Source organism: Mastomys coucha, unplaced genomic scaffold (genome assembly GCF_008632895.1).
Source record: "Mastomys coucha isolate ucsf_1 unplaced genomic scaffold, UCSF_Mcou_1 pScaffold15, whole genome shotgun sequence".
In the NCBI taxonomy this organism is placed as follows: Eukaryota; Metazoa; Chordata; class Mammalia; order Rodentia; family Muridae; genus Mastomys; species Mastomys coucha.
The window spans coordinates 143,956,636-143,981,093 of record NW_022196897.1 but is presented as its reverse complement, the minus strand read 5'-3'; the positions used below and the strand labels follow the sequence as shown (position 1 = coordinate 143,981,093).

The following is a 24,458-nucleotide window of genomic DNA, read 5'->3' as shown; positions in this document are numbered from 1 at the left end:
AAAAGAAACACTTTTGCTCTTGCAGAAGACCCAAGTTCAACTCCCATCACCGACATAGTGGGTCACAAACACCTATAACTCCAGTCTCAGGGTATTTGATGCCCTCCTCTTACTAACACAGGCACCCAAGTTGTACACAGGCACATACATACAAGCGATACACTCATATACATAAAATACTATAAAAAACTTTAAAGCATAGGAAATGTGGATTTTCAGGAGGTAGCACATGTTGGTTTTGGAATGTGAGGTTTCTTAGATTTCTGATGTCTTTGGTAATCTGGAGGAGGAATGTCAAAACATCCTGTGTCGACTTTCTGAAACTGAAGTAGAAGGGGGAGAAGGGTTCACAGTATAGAGAAGAAAAGACAGACAGCTAAGGTGTCTAGGACATTGTATGTTGGGATAGGGGGTTGTAAAACAAAATTGGAGATGGATTTTCTACAAGTTTTGAAACAACTCAATATGTAATTGCATTTTGAATAGTAAGTCATGAAATTAATGCTCACTCACAGATTACAGCAGCACTTTCAGTTAGTCATCAAATTACCTAATAGATGGCCTTTCTTTTAAGATGAGAATGGAAGTTGCTTCTGAAAAAGTCATGAAAGAACGAGGTACATGTTTTAGGGCATTGAGTTTCTGAGCATGCATGCTTCCTATGCATTGACTATAAAGCAACAGATGCCCCAGTGAGAGCAGATCCATTCACAGCAAGGATGAACCAGGAAGTCTTTCTGTCACTATCCATCCGCACTGGGGGGTGGGGAGTCACCCCATGCACAGAGGCTGTGGTGCTCTTAGGGCTGCATCACACTCTACTGTGTCACAGCACTAAGTCTAACCAGCCCTTGGTTGGTATTTCAGTCCTTTCTCAGCCTTTGCCTCAAATTACATTTGCTGCACTCTCTTTTGCCTTCGGTATATCAGTAGTATAAATTCCTAAAAGAAATACTGTTCAAGAGTTTTACATTTAAATTTTTGATTGAGAGTATCAAACTGTTCTAAGAGGTTGTACCAATTTAAGCTTCTTTAGCAATGTAAAAGTGCCAATTTTGCCACACCTTCACCCATACTTTCTTATAACTGAGCTTTTGATCTTTGCTAATCCAATAGGAGAAAAATAGCACCTTATTATAGTTGTAATTTGCATTAAGAATGAAGTCGAGCTTCTTTTCATATGCTTAAAACCCATTTGTGAGCAAAGACATTTTGCAATCTGCCACCAGCTTTGAATGTAGAATAATCTGCTGTGTGGACTCGAGCAGCAGAAGTGCCGTGGCTGGACTTGAACCTTTTGGGGCCAGCACCTTAGAGTGTACCTAACTTATACCTGGGAGTGCGACACTGACGAAACAGCACACTTAGCACAACTTTCCTCCCCAAACTCAGGAGGTAGAGGCAGGTGGGTCTCTGCCTTGTTTTCACATTTAAATTAAATTAAATTTTAAAGGGATGTTTAACTCTATGTTAGTGAACTAACTTCCATTTAGTGGCCAGGATACTGCTCTCTCAAACATCTCCTCCTCCTTGATAGTCTCAGGTGCCTGCACCTGTCACCTCCCGATTGCTATTTTGGTTCTGCGCAATGGCTCCTTAATGAAAAGGAGCTTATCAGGTGCTAAAAGTGACAGGTCTTTGTCCTGTTGTATGCAGAAGGGAGGGTACTGACCAGCAGCTGTAAGATTGGAGGTGTTGTTGCTTTTCTTCTTTAAGTATTCAGAATCTTTTTTAATTAAAGACTTTGAAGGGCCTCAATATCCAAGAATGACTCAGATTAGAACTGCTGTAATCAAATAAGGAATTTAGCCCCTGGTGGACACTGCACATTCACCCTGACCTGCTGCCTCCTGGTTCCCTGTCATGATCTCTGCAGAGGCCTATAGCCCTTCAGGGCACAACTGAAGGCACCACTGGAATGGCTTAAAGCTTATTCTGTGGTTACATGTCAAAGGCACTGGAGCCTTTTCTGTTAGAGTCCCAAGTGAGAAGAAGCCATCTTCTAATAAGGAGCATATCTTGTCCTCAGAGTTACATCATTTGTATTTCTTCTCCAGTCTTATGGTTTTTCATTCTCACTGTTTGAGTTCACATCCTATGCTGTGGGCATATTAGGGACAAGAGTTCCATGGTGAAGATTCACATACCAAACAGTTCACACAAAATAAATACAGAACAAAATACATGGGGAAGAGCATCCTGCTGTGTAAGGGTGGCTTTACTGGGATCTTTCTAGTTGTTCCAAAAAGCGAAGTGATTTGGAATTAGCCAGATGTAAAGAAAGTATTGTGGACCTTCGAGAGCAATGTATGTAAGAGCTGTTCTGAAGCAGAGAAATGCCTCACCTACTAAAGCCACTGAAAAACAGCAAGTTGTCAGGCTGTCACTCCTGCCTGGAGTGAGGGTTGGGGGTGGAGGTTCCAGAAAGTAGTCAGTGTCTGGATACTTCAGAGCCATGCCAGTCTTGCCAAGGAGCTTAATCTACTTATAAAGTGGCCAGGATCATTCTGATAATATTTTATTTCAGCACGCTGGTTCCCAGACTCGGATTCTGCTGGGCAACTCCAACAGCGCAGTTTAGAAAAGGAGGGGAGGCATCCGCCAGGAGCTAGCGAGGCTAGCGCCAGCGAGGCTAGCGCCACAGCCGAGGACATCGAGCAGTTTGTGCTGAGCTACCTCCAAGAGAAGGATGTGGCAGAGGGGAATATTTCTGACCTTGAAGCTGAAGAAGGTAATTGCTATTTATTTTGCTTTCATTGGTTCCGTCTTGAAACAGATCATTGTGGAAACGTCAAAATCATTGCAGAAAAAAAGTTGCCCCAAAATTTATGCTGTGCACACATATGTGTGTGTAAACTGTTTCCAGTTTATATTTCTTTCTTTTTTTTTTTTTAAACAAAGTTTTTTACATGGTTGGTTTTGTTTTGCATGGTTGCAAATAGTTTTTGTTTTGTGCTGTTAAGGACCAATCCTAGGACTTACTACCACCAGGCTCTGCCATGTGCCCACTGCACCAGAGTCTAAATGTACCACATCCTTTCTGGGTTTCATTAAAAGGACACTCCAGGTTTTTATAATCAGTGTTGGAGTGGCAGCTACCAAGCATCCATCTCCCATGTGAAGTTGAGGTTGCCTCTAGCCTTGCTGTGAGAAACAGTGTGGCAAAGGAAGATTCTGTGTGTGATCTTCTTTTTCCACCTACATACATCTCTATAAATTCCTACAAGTGGGGGTTTCTCGGCCCAAGATAAGAACATCATCTGATGCTGACCAGACTGTCTTCCAGACAGCCAGATCAACCCCAGCAACGGCAAGTGGGCAAAATTGCTTGTTTCATTTTTTCTATGTTGACAAATTAAAACTGGCTTATTATTGTACTTTGCATGCCTTTGATTAATGCCCGAGTTGGACATATTTCTTTATGCTTCTTTCTATTATCCCCCCTGCAGGTCCATTGTCTATTCATAAGCTTCATCTTTATTGGTAGAGAAAGATTGCAGTGTTTTTCTTACCTATTATATGAGAGGAGGGAAAAAGAGAGTTCAAGCCAGTATCAGCTCTTGCCTCTTGTTTTATTCACAAACTCAATCTGGAGCTTCAGGTCACGGAAGGATTAATAAATTATTAGAATCGCCTCTGCAAATATAAAATGCCAAGTCATAATGAGCTTGGTGGTCCCAGGACTATCCTAAATCGAACTGAGTCCCAAATTAGTTTGTTAGGTTGGAAGTGAGCAGATTTCTTTTTTTTTTTTTTTTCTTTTTCATTTTCCCATCTGTGCTCTGATTCTAGTAAGTTGGAGCTAACACATCCATCCAGGGTAACAGGAGAGTACACTGTCCAGGATAACAGGAGAGCAGAGCTCTCCACAGTGAATGCAGCAGATTCCCTTCTGAGCAGTAGGAAGTGGCACAGGTCCAAACAAGGCTCATGCAGAGTGGAGCTGGTATGGCTCCCATGGACAGAGTGCTCGCTCTGTTGTAGCCTGCCAGGCTTTGTCTTCTGTTTCTTTGCTAAGCCAACTCAAACATTTCTTTTTTTTTTTTTTTTTTTTTTTGAGACAGGGTTTCTCTGTGTAGTCCTGGCTGTCCTGGAACTCTCTCTGTAGACCAGGCTGGGCTTGAACTCAGAAATCCGCCTGCCTCTGCCTCCCAAGTGCTGGGATTAAAGGCGTGCGCCACCACCGCCCGGCTTTAAATAACTTTTTTTTTTTTTTAGATTTATTTATTACTATATGTGAGTATGCATAAGTAGCTGTCAGATCTCTTTACGGATGGCTGTGAGCCACCATGTGGTTGCTGGGATTTGAACTCAGGACCTTTAGAAGAGCAGTCAGTGCTCTTAACCGCTGAGCCATCTCTCCAGCCCCTAACTCAAACATTTCTATGTACCATACTCCAAACTTACTCAAACTTACAGCTCTGAAGAGCAGGTGACTGGGTCTATCATGACCAAAGTTGTCATTCTGATCCAAAATTCAAGTCCCATCAATAAATCTGTTCTTCTGTGATTAAGATCTCTGATTCTTGGGCTGGTAAGATAATTCAGTCAGTAAAATGTTTGCTGAGCAAGCATAAGGACCTAGGTTTGATCCTCAGAATTCACATAACAAGCCTGGTGTGGGCTTGTAATCCTAGTACTTAGGATGTGAAGACAGGCGGGTCCCTGAGCTCTCTGGCCAGCCTCCCTAGTCTATTCACTGAGCCCCAGACCAAATGAGAAATCCTGTTTCAAAAAACAAGTTGGATAACTTTTGAGGAACAGTGCCCAAGTTTGACTTCCAGCCTTTATATACATGAACACACACCACACACACACACATACACATATGCACCCACACAATCAAACAAAGATCTGGTTCTAATGGATAGTTGCTGGGATCAGTTGGAATGAATCAAACTTTCCTCCAAAAACAGAAGCTCACATCCCTGAAACAGCACTCTACAACAGTCAAACTTCAAACAATAGATCCCACCGCACCTCCAAAGAAAAGCAGGCTAGCCCTGGCACTCTTGCAATTCCCAGTCTTCATGGATATTTGATTTCCTTGACTTCATAAGATTGTTGGTCTTGATACAAGTTTGACAAGAATGTCCTGTTTAACCACATAAAGGCGCCTCGTACATCCAAAGTCTCCTTCTCTGAGCTACATTTCCATTCATCTTCTCAGCTTCTATGGTGACTAGTACAGCTGAATTTTAAGGTTCAGGTTTTCCAGCAGAGGAGTCTGAACCCAGAAAAAGTTAAGGAAGCAGTGCCCAGCCCAGTGGGAATGCTTAACTCACAGCTGCTGATGGGATAGTGGAACAGGGTGGGGCCTCTAAGGAGACAGACAGTCCTGTAGGGTGGGGATGGGGCCTGGGTTTCAGGTAGAGAGATGATGAGAGCTGTGACGTCCTCCTCAGTCGCTCTCTGTCAGCAGATGGATATATGCCTTATCCCTTTGGTGCAGGTGAGGTAATGTACAGTGGAAGGAGGTATTAACAGGTGGTGGAGTCTCCCTGGTCCAAGCCCCAGATCTGTGTATTGCACCAGGCTGCCATATACTGTCAGCTCTCAAACGAAGATAAGGAAGTGTTGGTGCTGGACATCCAAAGATCCTAATAGAAATGATAATCTTTGGTTCTCTGTGGTCAAAGGATGAATCAAAAGAAAAGAAAACAGAGAAAAGGCCACACCAGACACTGCCCAGCCTGGGGCTTCAAATTAGAACTGTGTCCTAAAAAAGTTTTCAGTCGTCTATTAGCCCATTTCCTATCCCTCCAAATACATTGTTATTCTCCCTCCCATGTAGAAATTCATATCATAGAGCCTGTGTTGTATCTGGCAGGCATGGAGATGTGGTGCCACTTACTGAGTAGCCTTGGCTGACCTTAGACTCTGATATCCACTTGCCTCTGCCTCTTAGCCTCTTAAGTCCTATTTTAGAGTCTGAAGCTGGCAGTCACATTGGGTGGAACACCTTTCTAAAGCATTCTCACCAATTCGGTTCTTTCAGAGGAGCAGTCAGCCCCTCCCAAAGGGGATGAGAATGACACCCTTCCAGATGTGGAGCCACCACTGCCAATGCACATCCAGATAGCCAAGGACGTGATGGAACGCTGCATCCACTTGTTATCAGATAAAAATCTGAAAATCCGCCTGAAGGTCAGTGTGTGTGGCCCTTCTCTTCATGTGTAGAGCAGCAAGTCTGAGATGTGTTATGGTCAGTGGTGACTGGATAAGCAAGCAGATTTCCTCATTTCCTGGTCCATGTTTGATGTTTATAAAAAGCATCAAGAGAAGTTTTTCTGTGGGATGACAGTTTTAACATCTTTCTTTGTCAGCTCAAATGCCAAGAGGGAACTGAGTCCCCTACCTTGAAAACTGTGGAGCCTGGTAGGTACACTGAGTCTCCAAGGCAAAGAATAGCATGTGCTTTGAAAGGCTATCATTTCTGTGCTGACTTGATGCAGAATGCAGCTTCTAGTAACTTAAAGTGGTTGTTCTAAGCCTGGCCCTTATTTCTATTTCTATTTTCATCATAGGAAAAAAATTAACACTTTCTGTAATTTGACTTCCTCATATGTCAGCAGTTCCCAGGCAAGCCCCCATCACGAGAACTGAGCCACACGGGTGACTCAGTAAAAGGACAAAAGGGAGGGGGACCCTCATAATCACTCCAGAAAAGTTCTGAAGCCAAAGAAAAGCATCACCTCTCCTGACATCTAGCAAGAGGGAGAACAACTGCCTTATTGCTCTGCATCAGTGGCCTTGTTCAATGATGGGGTACAGGCAGGGAACCCTGGTCTGCATGTTATGGCCAGTCTCAAGGTCCATGTTATGGAGCCTTTTCAGTCTTCATCAGTCTTCAGGAGACATCTGCTCATTCCACATTCCACAAGCATTTGGAGCTGGGTACTTATGACTTGCAGGGATTCAATTTTAGTGTCTAGGCACCATTTGGGAGCCTTCTGAATACTCTTCATCTTTGAGACAGCTATATACACACTGCAGTTATTAACAATGTCAGTTGGTACCAGGTGTGGTGGACCATGTCTTTAGTCCCAGCACTTGGGAGACAGAGGCAGGTGGATCTACAGGAGTTCAAGGCCAGCCTCATCGCCTACCATCTACAAAGAAACTTCTGGGACTGCTAATACTACCCAGAGAAACCCTGTCTCAAAAATGAATGAATGAATGAGTGTCGGTTGGGCTAGTCACACATTAGAACCAATTCCCTGGAGTGTGTGGGGCCTGGAGCGAGCAAGAAGGGGCTGGAGAAGGGAAGGGGGGGGGGAGAGAACCAACTCCCAAGATTCCTACAATAATGTTGTGACACACATACTCTGGTACACAGACACCCCTCCCCAACACACACACACACACACACGCAAAATAATAAATAAATCTGTGGGTGGGGGGGTTAGATGCACATAGCTGAGTTAATATGATGCCTCTGCCCTTTACCAGCAAGACCTTGAGTGAGCCTTCACATCTGCATGGCGAAAATGATTGTCACCTTCACAAGATTGTTCATATAAAGATAGGAGAGCCTGATGTATGGCATGTACACTCATTCGTTCCCTCCCTTACTGAGCCCTTATGCAGGGCATGCAGAGAGCATGCAGAAGACAGTGATACAGCTGTGAGCCCTGGCCACACAGAGTTCTGTATCTATTGTGGGGAGTGGAGAATACACACACATGTCCAAATTTAGGTGGTGTTGTCAAGGTAATGAACTAGCACTGTGTTAAAGAGGGGTAATCTATCCATGAGATGGAGCTTACTTACTGATTCTAACTAGCCAGCCAAGCAGGCCTCTGATACAGCAACATTCTAAAGGTTGAAGATCTGTGTGCAAAGGGACAAAGGCAAAGAGAACATTCCAGGCAGAGGTAGGAATTGGACAATTTTGAGTCCACGAAAAAAGATGAAGCTTGTCCAGACAGTGACAAAGGCAGCCAGTCCAATCAAAACTTTTTGTGCTACACTCTTGCTATCTTCTGTCCTGCTAAGCTTTCTCTTCCGCCTGCCAACTCTGTCTCCTCCAGGGGGATGGCCTTTCTCATCCTGTGACTTTGCTGTGGGGTCAGCTGGTTGTAGGATGCTCCTAGTAAGACTATTGGCCACCTTCACTCTGCCTTTCTGACTCAAGGGCACACACCCTATACACCCATCCTTGCAAAGCCTGTGTATGTTGCTGTCCTGACCACTACCTACAATTGATGCTGTCAGTATTCAGTAGTAGACTTAAAGGTCAGTGTGGTAAGACTGGCCTGGCCCTCAGCTTCCTGCCTACTTCTGATAGCAGCAACAAGACTCAACCCCACCAGCTTCTCAGCCTTCTTCTCTTTCCAGCTTCCTGTCTCCTTCAGTGGCTCTGCTGCTCATTTCCTACACCTGACTGAGCAGCTCTGTTGGTGTGATAGTACTGGTGAAGTCAAACAGTTCAAATCCTTTTCAGAACAGGTTCAAGTCCTTTCGTGGTTCTGCCAAGATCATGTGACCACACATCTTTGCTGTGGTCTCCTAGGAGCCTCATCACTTCTTCCTAACGCCCTTCAAATGCCTTCTTCACTCAGCAGCTAGGATGACCTTCAGAAAATGGCTATGTTGGATTATTTCTCTGCTAAGACACTTGGAAATGCCCAGTATACTTAGCACAAATTGAAAGATTCTTAACATGCCCTTTTATGGTCCAACTCCATCTCATTCTCCTATTGTGGCTGCCCTTGTTTCTTAAGCAGGACATGCTCTGGGTCTTTTTTGGTTTGCTGTTTTGTTGGTGCTAGGTATGGAACCCACAGCACTGCACATGCTCAGTAAGCCCTTTATCCCTAAGTCCATTGCAGCCCCAGGGTCGTCTTTGTTTTGATCCAGCTGTAGAGACCCCCTCTCTGTAAGCTGAACTAGTGCCTGCTCACTCACCACTTATGTGTTCTTAGAGACACCTTCCCAAGTCTGTGCTCTAAAGGGTTCTGTTTGTTTCTTTACATTGCACTCTTTACAGTCTTTCCTGGCACAGTAGCTAGCTTTTTCTCTATTGAATGGTATCTAAGGTCTTTCCCAGCTGACCATAAATTCCATGATGGCAAAGAAGTGTATCTATTTTGTCTTTATATACTAGGTGTACCCTAATACCTGGCCTGGACTGAGGTAAACAGGAGTAGCCAAAACTGGGAGAGTAGGTTCATTTTGGAACCAAAAGTTCTATCAAGTTTCTAGTACTATCTTAATGCATTTCTCGGGATCACTCTGTTGAACTGTGACCTGGTCCCAGGCATCTGGTTTCAAGCTCTACTGCCTATTGAAATCCTGTCTTTTCTTTCAGGTCTTGGATGTGCTGGGTTTGTGTGTGGAGGTTCTACAGACCCACAAGAACCAGCTCCTTCCCCTGGCTCATCGGGCCTGGCCTTCACTCGTGCACCGACTCACAAGTGATGACCCCCTGGCAGTGCTCAGAGCCTTCCAGGTACTAACTGACACCCCCGTCTGTCATGGGATGCAGGTCTGAAGCACAGAGGCTGCCCCCATCTTCTGCATCACTTTAATTTTTCTGACCTCTAGACACAGAGCTTAAAAAAATGTGCAGAAAAATAAGAAAAGCACAGGAGAGACTACATGACAGTCTTTAGACTTTAAAGCTGAGTGAACTCATAAAGGGAAGGCCACTAGTGTTCGCTGAGCATCTCTTGTGTGTCAGACAGTAAGCTTGGCACTGCCCACATGGAAGCTTATTTCTTTTTTTTTTTCTTTTTTATTAGATATTTTCTTTATTTACATGTCATATGATTTCTCCTTTCCCAGTTTCCCCTCCAAAAAACAAACAAACAAAAACAACAAGAACAAACCCCTGTTGCCTCCCCCTGTCCCCATGCTTGCCACCCCACCCTCTCCCACTTATTGGCCCTGGCATTCCCCTATACTGGGGCACAGAATCTTCACAGGGCTAAGGGCCTCTCCTCCCATTGATGATCGACTTTGCAATCCTCTGCTATACACATGCTGCCAGAACAGTCAAGGAAGCTAATTTCATAGTGTAGCTAGTAAGGGATAGAACCCAGTTAGGCTCGTGTTCGTGAACTACAGTAGAGACAAGGTGATGGGCCCATCTGCCCAGCCCATGCCCACAGTCACCCATTTTCAGGTGGGACCTAGGTACAGTTCTGTCAGGGATGAACTAGAATTCTGAGGAAGGCCTTTGAAAAGCTACAGCCTGTAGAGATGTTATTCTCCCTGGTTAGTTTGGTTTACATTAGCACATGAATTTCCACTTATTTATTTATATCCTTCCTTGTTCTAAAAAGCACTAAATGGCGTCCTATAGAGATACTTTACCATGCAAGACAGCATAAATTGGAACTGGATGAGCAAGATGAGGCAAAGGGAAGAGATGTGGAGGGGTGGCAGGTGCGAGCTGGAACGCAGTCAATATGCCTGGCATCTCCAGCAGCCAGAATACCAGCTTATATTTGAAGGACATAATTGATAATGTTAATTCCAAAGCAAAATGCATAAGATTGTTTGTGTATGTGTCTGTCTTTGTCTGTCTGTGTCTGTGTGTTAAGAAGAAAGGAGGAGAGAGAAGAATCTGGGGGAGGCAGGGTGGGGAAGGTATTACTAAATCTTATTCAGAGGTATTGTTTCCCTTTATGAAAATTAATAGGTTATTTAAAATGACAGGCAGTGTAGAAAAATGAAAGCATACGAAGCTGTGTGCACTGTGAGCAAAGCTGCTTTCTCCTCTGCAGACGTATTACTAGGGCTTTACCTGAAGTCATGTGATACAGCTAAGGTCCTAAGAGGAGGACCTTACTCTGCAGACTGGACGGGTGCTGTGTGCCCATTATGCCTTGCTTACTGATTCTTAAAGAAATTTCTAACCTCCTGTTTGCTCAGTCTTGTGCAGTGGGGCAAAACATTTCAATATGTTCTGCTACAGAAAGTTTAAACGGCACATGCAAAGAGACTGCCTGTCGTGAAAGATAGAAAAGGGCTGATGTACATGAGAGATTATGCAGTTGAACACATAGAACACAGTGATGGCTCCAGTCACAAGCACCAGCCTTGGCTTAGCCAGGGAGGGACTGTAGCCTGGTCGCCACCCTCCTGATGCCTTTACATGGCAGCTGCTGAGCCTCCAGTGTGTGTTTGCTCAGCCAGCAACAGTTAAAAGCCCCAGTCTTCTCAAGGGGTCTTAGGGAGATTCTAGAAAAGATCTAGAGCTACACGAACTGCTTTCTCTCTCTCTCTCTCTCTCTCTCTCTCTCTCTCTCTCTCTCTCTCTCTCTGTCTCTCCCTAAAAAAGGAAAGGAAATCAAGGTATTAATCATATTATTCATCCAACCAAAGCTCCCTGGGAATTACTCTGTGTGATCTGTATTTATGGATAGAAGCATCTATGCCTTGGAAGCAGAGACTTCCGAATTCATAACTGTCAGGATCACAAACCATGGGCAAGGAATTAACAGCAGTAATTCTATTTTTTTTCTAAGTAGAGACCTAGATAGAATTGAATTACCAAGCATGTTCCAGCCCTCTTGCTGCTTTAGCGTGTGCAGTCACCAGGTTGGCAACTGTTTCTGCAGGTTTTACAGATACTTGGAAGCAGATGTGGAGATTTTCTCCGGAGCCGGTTCTGCAAAGATGTCCTACCAAAATTGGCCAGCTCCTTAATCACCCAGGCCCCCATCAGTGCCAGGGCTGGACCAGTTTATTCTCACACACTGGCTTTCAAGCTACAGCTGGCTGTCTTGCAGGGCCTGGGCCCTCTCTGTGAAAGTCTGGACTTGGGTAGGTACCACATGGTCTTCCAGCCACAGAACCTGCACGTGACTCGATGCCCTTTCTTTGCATCCTCTGACTGTAGAGCTTGTGCCCCTCACTTCCCCTCTTGGACACCTCCTTCATTCTACCCTGGCCCCTCGCCTGGCCTTTTACTTTAGGGTATTCCTGGTTTGCTGGACAGCATAGAGTTCTAAGGGCCTTGCATGGCTAATCTTAGGTCCCTAGGCCGTGATTGGTTATTGCTTGTCCCAAATGCAGTCTGAGAGCCTGAGGCTTGTTTTGTTTTTCTACCCTGCAGGTGAGGGTGACCTGAATAAAGTGGCTGATGCCTGCTTGATTTACCTCAGCACCAAACAGCCCGTGAAATTACAAGAGGCTGCCAGGAGGTAGGCCTGCTTCATCACCTACGTCTCTTTACGTCTGTTCTAAATTATAGATGATTTGCTAATGGTGGGCAGAATTGAGGCAATCTCTGCTCCTTTTGCTCTCTCCTTGCCAGGTTAAGATGATTTCTTTAGCTGTGCCAACTCCAAAGATGGCATTTTGACTAGATGCTTTCTCTTTGCAGGAGACCTTTTCCTGTGCTGCTATGTCAGCAACAATTGTAGAGGGGCACAAAGCAGAAAGGCTGGGTGCTGGAGGGAACCAAGCCTCTGACTGGAGAGCTTCCAACTTTCTACTCTGTTCCTTGTGATCAGTGACCAACACCTTACTATGCCTATGCTTCCTCCATAGCAAAGCCAAAGGAAAGCACTAGGTGTGCCATGACTAACTACAGAAAGTCTTATATGGTAGAAGACTGTGCAAAGCTGGGTGTAGTGCAGGCAGATGCATGCCCGTGTCCAGAGCCTATACCATTCAACTGCTTCTAGCAGTAAGCTGACCCAAAGAACAACTTTTGAGACCTTTGGATTCCAAAATTACATGAAGCTAATTTCCCAGAGTTTTGGCCTTGCCTGTTAGAGAATAGCAGTGACTCTGATGCAAGCTATTTTGGTTCCTCCAGTTCTAAGTGATTTTCCGTATAAGTTGAAACTAAGCACAGCAATGTCCTTACCTTGAGACCTAGAGTCCACCCTGGCTTCCTCTGCCCAGCACTCCTGCCTACTGGGAACAGGCTGTGCTGTGCAGCTGCCTGCCCCTGGACCTCAGCCAGGGCTGCCTGGCCTGCCACCTTCATCTGGGCAGAGCCCCTCCTCCCCAGGTATATGGAGTTAGCTCTGATCATCCTTGCTGGGGTGGGAGATGGCTCCTCCATTCCACCCAAGGAGCTGGGAATGCCGCTCTGGCTGTGGAATAGGAGAGCAGCCTGCTCCCTTATAAACCTTGCACTCCCTACAAGTGAGAGGAACACCTTTTGGAATTGATTTATTGTTTTTGCAATCCTTTGCTTTTGATTTCCTTGGTAGCTTTATTTCCTTCTGTCCCTTTCCCGTCAAATCTCTTAGACCCAGAATCAATCATGGTTTCTGGAGCATAGGGGTACTACATCCCAAGGAGCTTCTTACCTCTGGCACCCCTGTTTCTTAAAGAGCCAGCATGAGGTGAAAGTGCTCCTCCCTGGGCCGAGCCATAGCTGGTTGCACTGTGACTGACGTAAGGCACAACCCCAGTACATGACAGCTTTGCCTTATAAAAATCTGATTTTCGCACTTCCCATCCCAGTCTGCTTTTCCTACATTCACTGCATCCCATCTTTCAAGTTTAGAGCCATCAAATAAGCTAATATTCATAATACATTTATCTTTTCATTTCTCATCCTTTTTTGCTACTGAAAGCAATTAAACCCAGAGTCAGACCTTGCTGAATCTTAAACTGGTGCTCAATTCAAGGTGGCTGGAGGAGGGGATGTGGCTAGACCACTTGGCTGCAGCTCCCTCTGTTTGCTTCAGCACCTTCCCTTCCACTGGAGGTTGGGTTGAGTCAGATGGCCTGTCTCTGCCTTGTCGGAGGGAGAGGGAGTACAAAGCTGATTGCTTCACTCACAGCTCATCTGCAGTCTTATTTCAAAGGGGGTGAGGGGATGGGAATTAATGTTGTGCTTGACCTGCAGCTGATTTGGCATCTGGATTTAGAAATCAATGAGCTTTCTAAATGGGAGGAGTCACCCAAGGTGACAGACAGGCCTGGTGGCCTGAGCCACACACCATATGGAGTAAGTGGCCTGGTGGGGCTGACTGTACTGAAGCAGACATTGTGGTCCTGAAGAGAGAGTAAGATAGAGGCCCCATTCCCAGCCGGTTTGTCCTGGTTCTTTCCTTAATCCCTGTGTTCCTTACTAAGATAAGGTAACACCTATATGCCCACTTGGAAAATTCACTGTTCCTCTTCTATTCCAAGTACTAGTGTAGTCAGGGCACCATAACCCATGATCTGAGCCACCACAGGAGCCTCTCCCTCTGCCCTCAGTATTCACCACTTAGCAGTCAGAGTCACACACACAACTCACATGGGAGAAGGAAAAACTGTTGTGTTTAAGGCGCTTGTAGCAGGTTTTATAAAAAGACAGACCTCAGTGTTACTCCAGAAGTAACAGGGTAAGTCAGAAGGGTCCACAGATGGCCCAGCTCCCTTCAGAACAGGGGAGCTCCCCACCCTGCTCCTCTGTCTGCCAGAGAGCTAGTGAGGGAAGCTTTGAGGGCCAGGGACTGCTCTGAGTGCCTTGCCTTGCCTTCTACAAGACAGGAAGCATCATGCCTGGGAGTAGGTGTTTCTGTGGGCCTCAGAGCCATCATGATGTGGAATACCAAGTTGGCAACTGATGAAGATTTCTTTCATCCACATCACAGCTGAGTTTTCCTTCCTTCCTCTTGTTTGCTTTCCCTGGCTTCAAAGAATGACCAAGCCTCTGTTTGCTATTTTAATTTGTCATATTAAATATAGCCTTTGTGGCAGGCTTTTACATCTAGGTTGTAAACTCTGGAAATGGAAATTGATCAGGGGATGGTTGATATAACCAAGGCTGTAAATGCTAAGAGTGGAGATGCCATTTCAGTTTAATGCTTTTATCTGGCAAATGTGCCTTGTAAGGAGGGGCATAAATCTTTCGACTGGGAGGTGGGGGGCAGGGGCTAGCCTTGCTGCTTATTACCACCAGGTGTCACTGTTAACTGGTGATGGGGGTGGGGAGCTCCTTCAGATCCCATGCAGTTAAGTCTTTAATGGATGGCAGGTAAGTAAATCATATTTAAGGGTGTGGGAAGAGTAGCCAACAAACCAGTAAAGAAGACAGTGTCAGTAAGAGTAAGAACTGGATCAGCCGGGCCCCACCTAAGCAGAAAGCAGAGGCAAACTTAACTGATTTAAATTCCCAGGTAGCCCAGAAGCCTCCAGGATATCTCCCAGCATGCAGTTCTATGCCCTTTTGACCTCTGGGATTTGCAATTTTATGCTGAAAAGAATTCTAGAGGAGAGCAACCCCCTGCCCACTGCTTACCACCCCATCCCAATTTCAGTTTTCCCCTGAGTCTGTGTACTCAGTGGGCCAGTCTCCTCCTAACCTCTGAGTCTCTCTGTCGTACAGTGAGGTCTTATATCATATGCACCTTCGCTCTGGACCAAAAGCAAATAAAACGAGGCAATATCTTCTGGTAAAAACATGAAGCCCATGCTCAGTAAGTTTCATGATAGACAAAGCTCCCAGGCTGCTTGGTCTCTATCAACTCCTGCCTCCATTTGCCAACCCCAGACCCTAGCTAGGGATGCTGGCATACCTTCTGGCTGTGCAAGTGTTGACACTATTATTCCTAGTCCTGGGTGGGAGGTAGGAGGGCAGCACAGTGTTCATTCCTCCTTCACCAGTTGATGGTGATGCCCTCCTCACAGGGTCTCTGTACAGATGAGTTTTGTTTTTTTTCTTTTGGTTTTTCAAGACAGGATTTCTCTGTGTAGCCCTGGCTGTCCTGGAACTCATTCTGTAGACCAGGCTAGCCTCGAACTCAGAAATCCGCCTGCCTCTGCCTTCCAAGTGCTGGGATTAAAGGCGTGCACTACCACCGCCTGGCCAGATGAGGTTTTTTTTTTTTTTTATGTAGTGAGAAAGTCAACTCTGAAAACTGTGCAGTGAACTCTGTGTACCAAGGACTGTCTGGGTACTGAAAATGGAAGAAAGACGACAGGAGGCCTCTGCCCTCATGATGCATGTGTATATAGTATACACTGACCAAATGTATGGTGTGCTGTACATGTCATGTGTATACATCTGGATGCATCCTTCCTTCTAAATCTACTTGTCACTGACATCTGAACTGGGCTTTCTTCTCAAACGAGCCTTTTTTATGTTAATTGGGGCACCCCTCCCCACCTGCATTTGTGGAGCAAGTCAGGAACAGGTTTGAAGGTTCATTTATCAACTGACTTCCCTGCTCTCTTTCTAGCAGTAGGATCCCAGCCCATCAAAGAACCAGCCGGTGCCTTCAAACCCTGGACAATGCAGACTAGCACAGGCTCCTTCATTTCATCCCTGCCAGAGCCTGACTCTTCTCTACACCACACACAGGCCTGTCTATTTGAACAGATCAGGAGCCACAGAGGTGATCCACTAGTTAGGCTAGCTCAAAATGAGTATCTGAATGGTCCCCTTAATGGGGTGAGGGGCAGCTCATTGAAAGCCTGCCTACAAAGCTGTTTCCCCAGGATTGCACCCGGCATGGAAATGAGGGCACTCCTCATATTTTTCCTTTTGACATTTGATTAATAGTTGACAAATCCAGACCCAAGTAGTTAGCTTTCCTATTATCCATCTTTGACAGCCACTGCTGCTTTTCTTTTCAAGGCCCATTGTTCTAAAAATACACTCAGATCTGAAGCTGTTCACTATGCACACAGAGGCATGATTTTATGGTGTCAGAGATAAGAGACATCTGCCATGCAGATCACAAACAAAGCAGGTCACTGGGTTTCTGAAATAGGGCAGGGATATCGCACTACTGAAACCATGTGTTGCCTGCACTTCCCTGATGCTGTAGTATGTCATGAGATTGCTAACCTACTTGTTTGACATTGTGTGTGATGCTTGCCTGTATGCATGCTTGCCTTGCATGCAGAGGCCAAGTGCCAAGATCATAGGCATGTGACATCCTACCCCACCAGAAATACATTTCAAAGAGTTGTTTCTTATGTTGCCATCAGTGGGAGCTGCTGGCCTAGTGCCAAAGCATGGGTCATAGAAAAATAATTTGAGTAGGAGAGAGCAAGTCACATAGATTGCCACAAAAATATCGTCTTTCTGGTAGGGGCAGGAAATGCTGCACATGGCCTCTGAGTATGCCGGCAAGTGCTCAGATCAGCTTTGAAGCCAGTGGCCAGCAGCACTGTCATGAGACCTTAGCCAGGAGGTGGAAGAGCCAGCCAGATGGAAGGGGCTGCATTTAAAACCCACCCAGTAGGACTTAAACCCTGCTAGGTTCTGGCTTCCTTTTGAATTGTCTCTAACAGATTGGGCCTCTCCATGTCAGGCCCTTTTAAATATGCATGAAGCAATGGAGGCATTCTACTGCATTTATGATACTCTGTCTTGTGGTACTTTAGGGGCATGATTAGCATCACACGCTGCTACTAGTGTTTATGGTTTTAAATCCCATCCTCGCCACATTTAAATATTTTTAATAGGAGTCTCTGAGTGTGCGTGTTGGAGGTCGATCGATGGATGAATGGTTTTGAACAGGTAAATATAGTTAGGTCTAACAAGTAAGTGTAGCTGCAAAAGTAATTGGTAGCATGTATTTGGAGAGTAAATTGTTGCTTCCAGTCATAATCCCCCATTCCCAGCATTTAGAAACAAAAAACAGCCTCGGCGCAGAGGAAGATAGTGAAATTGAATAGCAGAAAAGGACAGGCTTGAAATACTGGTTAACCAATGAACCGAGACCCATTAGAGTAAATTACTGAGTATGGGAACATAGCCCCTCTGCTTGCTGGCTGGGACAATTCGACGCCCTGGCATCCATTTGTTTAAAAGGCAGCACACAGCCTCATTTGCAGTATTGGCATGCTCAGAGTAATGGAAGAAGAGATGGCCAGAGAAAGAGGAGTATGGAAGCTGTTCTGTCAGAGAGGGAATGGCAGGCCTGCTTTCCAGTGAGTAGGTTTGCTTTTTGGTAACCTTTGCGCAGGCCCATGTGGAAAGAGTATGGAACATGCTACTAAGGAGATATCCAAAGCCACTTCCTTAGACGTTCCAAATAAACAGACAAACAGATCATAAAGCCACAAGTTCTTTACCTCTGACATTTGCCCTGACAACTCCTGAGAGCATTTTATAAAGCCAGAAAGAGAAAAGGAACATTAGATCCTTTAAGCAAATAACTGACCAGAGAAAGAATAGCCTGTCACTGGGAAAGCTGGGAGCACTGTACTTCAGCAACAGTTTATCTAGCTGTGCCGGACCCTTACAGGCTGATGGTTTTCTAGAGTCTAGTTTGAACAGATGTTGTCTAGACAGATGCTGAAGACATGCTCTGTTGCTGTGACACAGGTATTTCTTTTAGGTTTTGCTACTGGGGATGAGGGTAGACAATCCAGTGTTCATGCTACAGATCTGTGGTGGCATGTGGAAGCCAGACAGTTCATTACAACTGTCCGTCTGTCCCTGGAGTCACCACTGGCCATGTACTCTCCTTAGGAACCCTTCCCTGGAGGCATCCACAGAGGACCTCTAGGATGGCCTAGCCATACTACACCTTAATGAGTCTGTCTTTCCCAGCAGATGAGACCCTGAAACCACAGCCTTCCTCTACCACCTTTACAGCATCCCAGAGACCTAGCACAGTGTCTGGGCTGATGAGACTTGTAAATGTCTCAGCCACAAAGATAAAGCCCTGCCATTCACACACTTCCAGCTTCCCCGGGCCACCACACCCCAGGTGGCTCACTGGAGTACCACAGTGCTGATCCTGAAGGGATGCTTTGCTTCTGTCGGTTTGGCCTCTGGAGTTTATTAGGTATTTACTGATACTGTCAACTGTACATAGGGCTGAAGTGCAAGGAAATGGCTGCCTGCATGAAGTAAAATTCAATAAAACCGCATTTTAAGTGAAAAATCAGTATAAACACCAGGCTTCTTTGCCATGGAAACAGAGGTTGCTTAGAAACTGCCTAACGGCGAGTTCTAAATTTTTTAAAGTCAAGTTATCATTTAAGCTACACAGCCCTACAGGTTATTGAGAGATAATCACCTGCCTCAGGACATGTGGAGGCATGAGACACAGCTGAGTGCCTCCTGCGCTCTGAGGACCAGGTAATCTCTTGATAACTGTGCTCCCTGGAGCTGCCAGTTTGGGTCTGGGGGAAGGAGAAAGGAGTTGTGTTTAGGAGTTAAATAGTGTATGTGTATTTTTCAGAAATTGTTTCTCTTTGGGTTTGATAAAAGATGAAACTGGCCATTTAACGTGTTCAACAACCATCCCTGCCATGTCTGAAGATAGACTGGGGACCCGTTCCAAGCAGTTGACTTGTTCACTCAAAGCAGAGGGCTTGCCTTTTTCTTCTGGCTTGATTTTATGGAAAAGCTGGGTGGGAAGTGGCCCCATGCAAGGCGCTCCAGAACTGGGGATCAAAGCCAAGGGCTCTAGAGCCCTTAGACACAACCTACCCAGCCTCAGGCTCAGCTCCAGTGGCAAAGCCAACAGGGCTCAGGTTAAGAATTTGTCAGTGTTTAGGGTTCAGCTGACTGCATGCCTCCCACCCAGCAAGAGTGCAGCTGCGCCTGCCAGCCATCTGCTTACATGGCACTGGGTTCATTTCCCACCTCAGGCATGCAGAAGGTAAAATACGCTTCATTTTGTTGTCCCTGATATAACAGCCAAAAATAGAACCCTGTGGCTGAGAACTGGGCCCCGTCGAGGCACTGTGGAGTGGAGTGAGACAAAAGACAAATGTCTTGCCCTTCTCAGACTGAGCATATCCATAGTGGGCCATGCTGCTAGAGTTGGTAGTGATCATTCCTCAGGCTCTCCCACTCTCTGTTCTCCCTCCCCACCTCTGAACAATCCCAGTGGGGAGGCTAGGCCTCCTATGATCGTCTTGGGAGAAAGAGGAAGCAGATTCAGGAGGCAGGAGGAGGATCTGCTTCCAGCAGCTGAGCACAGGAAGAACTTGCCGCTGCCCTGCTCAGGTGTCTACCCTTTTAGAAGTGAAGCACTGACAGACACCCAAAATGATTCCTGAGTGTGTGACTCTGCTTAATAAAAGTGGTGAACTCTACACATAGCTTGCTTTCTTCACCGTTAGCATTTTATTTGGAGATCTCCGAGGGTGAACACAGCATCCCATTTGGGCTGCTGTACTTGGCCTATAGTCAAAGCAGGTCTTTGGGCCATGGTACCTTCTGCTGACTGCTGTCCAGATACAAGTATTCCTTGAAGGAAGAACAGCTGCAGCTGGAGAAGTTGTTCCAGTTCTTGAAGTAGAGAAAAAAAATCAAATGAAATCATTTGCATTCTAACAGTCTTTGGCACCAAGGAAAAACTGTCAACAGTGTCCCTTGCAAACAGAAGTGTGCTTCCTGGGTTTGGTGGTTTATCATTCCCTCACCACTCTAATTATCAAAGATATTTTTGTTTTTAAACAAAAATTGCCTCCCACGCAGGCCCCATCGCTTTTCTGCAGTGAAGTGGAAACGATGAATTAGAATATTCTAATCACTTCTTCAGCAACCACTGCATAGGTTATAAACACAGGATTATTCTAAGCTAAGAAACTTAAAATAGTTTAGGCAAGCAGCTCAGGCCCAGTACATTTTCAAAGCCTCCCTGCACACACGCACACATGCACACACTCATACACGCACACATGTACCCACCCCTACCTGTCTCCCTCCCGCCAGCCTAAGTCCATCACACACAAAGAAAGAAGAAAGCAAAACTGGCTTCAAAGAATAAGGCCCAGCTCTTCCAAGAGCATTGGTTTTTCAGATTAATAAAATTAAAAACCAAAAATTAAGTTTTATTTAGCAGTCATTTTATTCCCATTTGACACTCAAAAGTGCACTAATGGGCCTAGAAGTAACTGTGGAGAATGAGATCTGAGTCCCCAGCGAGGTGCTGTGTGGTACACTGTATTATTGTTCCTCAGTTCCCAGGAGGAATGGCCCCAGAGCCCATAGGTACCAAGTCCTTTGTGAAAAGGCTGTGGTCTGCAAAGCCTGACAAACAGAAATGTATGGAGACAAGGACAAAGCTAGTGTGTGTTCAGTACAAATGGAATTTGTTTTTCGGGTATTTTAATTCACTAGTCAAATCTGGAGCGGAGTCACTAGTACAGAGGGCTGATGGTATTTCTAGCTGGTAAATGGGGATCACATGGAGATAGACATGAACAACAAACATATAATGGCATGTGTGTGAAAACTTTATAACAAAACCCATTACTGTGTGTGCTGATTTCAAAAATGAATTTAAAACATTCTTGGAGGGTAGAGAGAGCTTGTAAAGCACTCGCCGTGGAGCCTGATGTCCTGAGTTCCATCCCAGGACCTCTATGGCAGAAAGAGAACCCTTTCCAGCAAGTTGTCCCCTGACCTCAAACACACATGCCACGCCAGGCACATGTTCAAGCAAACACAAAGGCCAGGCACATGTTCAAGCAAACACAAAATATATATAAATGTGTAAAAAAAAAAAATGTTTAAATGGAGTTAGTAGGGACTGGTATGTACTTTACACCTTACAAAAAACCCTCAAAAATGAGAAAACTGAAAACCAGATGTGACTGGTTGTACTCACAATCTCTTGGGATGTGGAGGCAGGAAAATCAGGAGTTCAAGGTCAGTATTGGCTACTTAGCAAATTTGAAGCCAGTCTGGACTACATAAGACCCCATCTCAAAGAAAAAAAAAAAAAGGAAAGCAGTGGGGAAACTGAGGCAAGACCACATGTACATATTCCAAGGCTACATAGCTGTGATGCATGATAACAAAGTCTGTGCCTGTTCTTCTTGATGACTTCAGAACCTTTCACAGACCAAAAATTCCTGGAAAGGGGGTACCCCTCAAAGTCATTAGCCCTCCTCCAGATCTGTCCTCAGGCAAGTGAGAGCCTGTTAGTTAGTGGGTATTCATTGACTGCTTGCAGTATGCTGAGCTAGGAGAAACACAGCAGTCACATCCATGCTGAGAAACAGAGAAGGGTGGGGGGTCCCCTGGACAGAGTGGAAAAGCAGCCCCTCCAGCAGGTGATTCCATGTGTGGGCTGATGGGGCCAGCCTAGGGAGGGCTTCACTCACCCTGGGAGTGACCAGCCAGGTGTGTGGGTTACAGGACGCTGCCTACTCTGGTGGCCCTGGTTCAGAAACAGGAGCTGAGCAGACAGGAGCCAAAAGTTCAGGTCAAGATGAAGGATTTCGGGCTGGAGAGATGGCTCAGCTGTTAAGAGCACCAACTACTCTTCCAGAGGTCCTGAGTTTAATTCCCAGCAACTGCATGGTGGCTCACAACCATCTGTAATGGGATCTGATGCCCTCCTGTGGTGTGTCTGGAGACAGCTACAGTGTACTTACATACATAAAATAAATAAATCCAAAATAATTTTTAAAAAAAATATGAAGGATTTCATTTCTGGCAACATACCATAGCCCTGGCCCTTGAGCTCTGAGTTATGTTTGCACAGGATGTCAGCACTGCCTCGAATCCTTGGCCAGCCTTTGATGAGTGCAGACGCTGTTGGCCCTTGGACCCAGACCTCTAAGAAGCATGGCTCTGACTGACCAGAATGAGTTTCCCGAGGCACGTGAGAACCTTAAAGAAAAGGGCTTGCCCAGGTCCCCAGGCAGAGGTGCTGGGCAGGGCTAGGCCTGTCATTCCTTCAGACTCCAGTTTTACAGTTAGGAGCTTCTTTGTGTCAATACTGCTCTCTATGGACTAATTACTGGTTTACTCCAGATCAGTGGATCAGGAGCTGTTCGCCTGGTTTCTAGGCTTTGGAACCACTCTAATGGCCCTGTCTTAGGATCTAAAGTGTGGTACCACTGCTATTTGAAGTGACTTGATCTTACGATCAATTCCTTCTCAGAGAGTCCAGTAAACAGCCCTTGGGTGAGCAGTAACCCTCCTTCCTTCCATTTCCCCTCCTGCCTCCCTTACTCATGAAATCCTCTCTCCACAGCGTCTTCCTCCACCTGATGAAAGCAGACCCTGACTCCACCTGGCTCCTCCTGCACGAGCTGTACTGCCCTGTGCAGCAGTTCACAGCCCCGCACCCCAGCCTTCACCCAGTGCAGCTGCAGGGGGCTGCTAAGCCACAGAACCCCTATGCCACCAATGTGTGCCACCTGCTTCTTCAACTGCAGTGATCCTGCCAGACCCTGCCAGCCGGAAGCTGAGCTGAGCCACCCTTCCTGGATAGAGCTGCGGCAACACAGTGGTGAAGGTGGATTAGACAGCGATCAATGTATAAATTGATCGATCACATGGCTGCTTAGAAATTGGACTGAAGGAAAAGTAGCTTACTGTTATTTATATTTCAGTCTTTGTGTTTTCAGATGGCATTGTCTGCTGGCTCTAAGAGTTTAAGTCTCTAGCCTACTGTCTGCACAGCCCCTCTGCCTCACAAGTCCCCTAAACACACACATCCCTTGTGCTCCACACCCAAGTTTGATTCTCAGCACCCAGTAGTAGCCTCACAAGCATCCACAACTCCAGTTTCAAGGGATCCAGCCCCCTCTTCTGACCGCAGGCACCAGACTTGGACATGGTGCACAGACACTCATGAGCCAAACACTTATAAGATAAATAAATCTTTTCAAAAATGTCTTGATGAAAGATTGATTTCTTCATTTTTGGAAGAGAGCTTTTTTGTCTTACATTTCTTTGCTTTGGGGTGTGGGACATGCCATGGCACTCATATGAACTTGCAGGAATCTCCTCTCTCCATCCATCGTGTGGTTCCCAGGGATTGAACTCAAGTCAGCAGGCTTGGCGGAAGCACCTTTACCTGTCGGATCTTTCCAGCTCCCTCACACTCCATTTATTGTAAGGTAGTGGTACTCTATAGCCTTGGCTGTTCTGGCACTTACAACATAGCTAAGGCTGGCCTTGAACTTGTGACAATTCTTCCTCATCTTGCTGAGTACTCTGATTACAGACATGAACTATCACATCCAGCTTGAGTTCATTTTTTTTTTCAGGTATGAGCATTTTGCCTACATGTATTATGTATGGATGGATAGCATGTGTGCTGGTTCCTGGAAGAGGTCGATCTCCCTGGAACTAGAGGTGTGGATGGTTGTGAGCCACCAGGTAGATACTAAGAACCAAACTTGGGTCCCCTGGAATAGCAGGCAAGTGCTCTTAACTGCTGAGCAGTCTCTCTACTCCTATCACCTTGGGGGTTTTTCGCTTGTTCATTTTGGGTTTTTTGTTTTTGTTTTTTGTTTTTTGAGACAGAGTTTCTCTGTGTAGCCCTGGCTGTCCTGGAACTCACTCTGTAAACCAAGCTGGCCTCGAACTTAGAAATCCACCTGCCTCTGCCTCCCAAGTGCTCCCAAAGGCATGCACCACCAGTGCCCAACTATTTTTTGTTGTTGTTGTTGTTGTTGTTGTTTTTAATTTTTTACTCTTGGTACTAGCATACTAGCCCTGGTAAGGGCTAGGATGGATGTGGCTAGGTAGTAAAATGTGCCCAAGGCCTTGGGTTTGATTCTAGCACCACACACAAAATGTACTGGTGTAAGCCAGAGTCCTCAGGTTCTCTGGC

General features: G+C 45.7%; 1 protein-coding gene across 1 annotated transcript in view; it reads left to right on the top strand.

The window, feature by feature from the left end:
- Positions 1 to 23,519, top strand: part of Tti1 (TELO2 interacting protein 1) — a 49,126-nt gene extending 25,607 nt beyond the window's left edge. Inside the window, exons 3-8 of the mRNA XM_031372572.1 lie at positions 2,528 to 2,731; positions 5,999 to 6,147; positions 9,314 to 9,454; positions 11,571 to 11,775; positions 12,068 to 12,155; positions 22,869 to 23,519. Coding sequence (XP_031228432.1) covers positions 2,528 to 2,731; positions 5,999 to 6,147; positions 9,314 to 9,454; positions 11,571 to 11,775; positions 12,068 to 12,155; positions 22,869 to 23,055 — 974 coding nt within the window. The 3' untranslated portion in view covers positions 23,056 to 23,519. The remainder of the gene's footprint in view (positions 1 to 2,527; positions 2,732 to 5,998; positions 6,148 to 9,313; positions 9,455 to 11,570; positions 11,776 to 12,067; positions 12,156 to 22,868) is intronic.
- Positions 23,520 to 24,458: the final 939 nt, after the last annotated feature.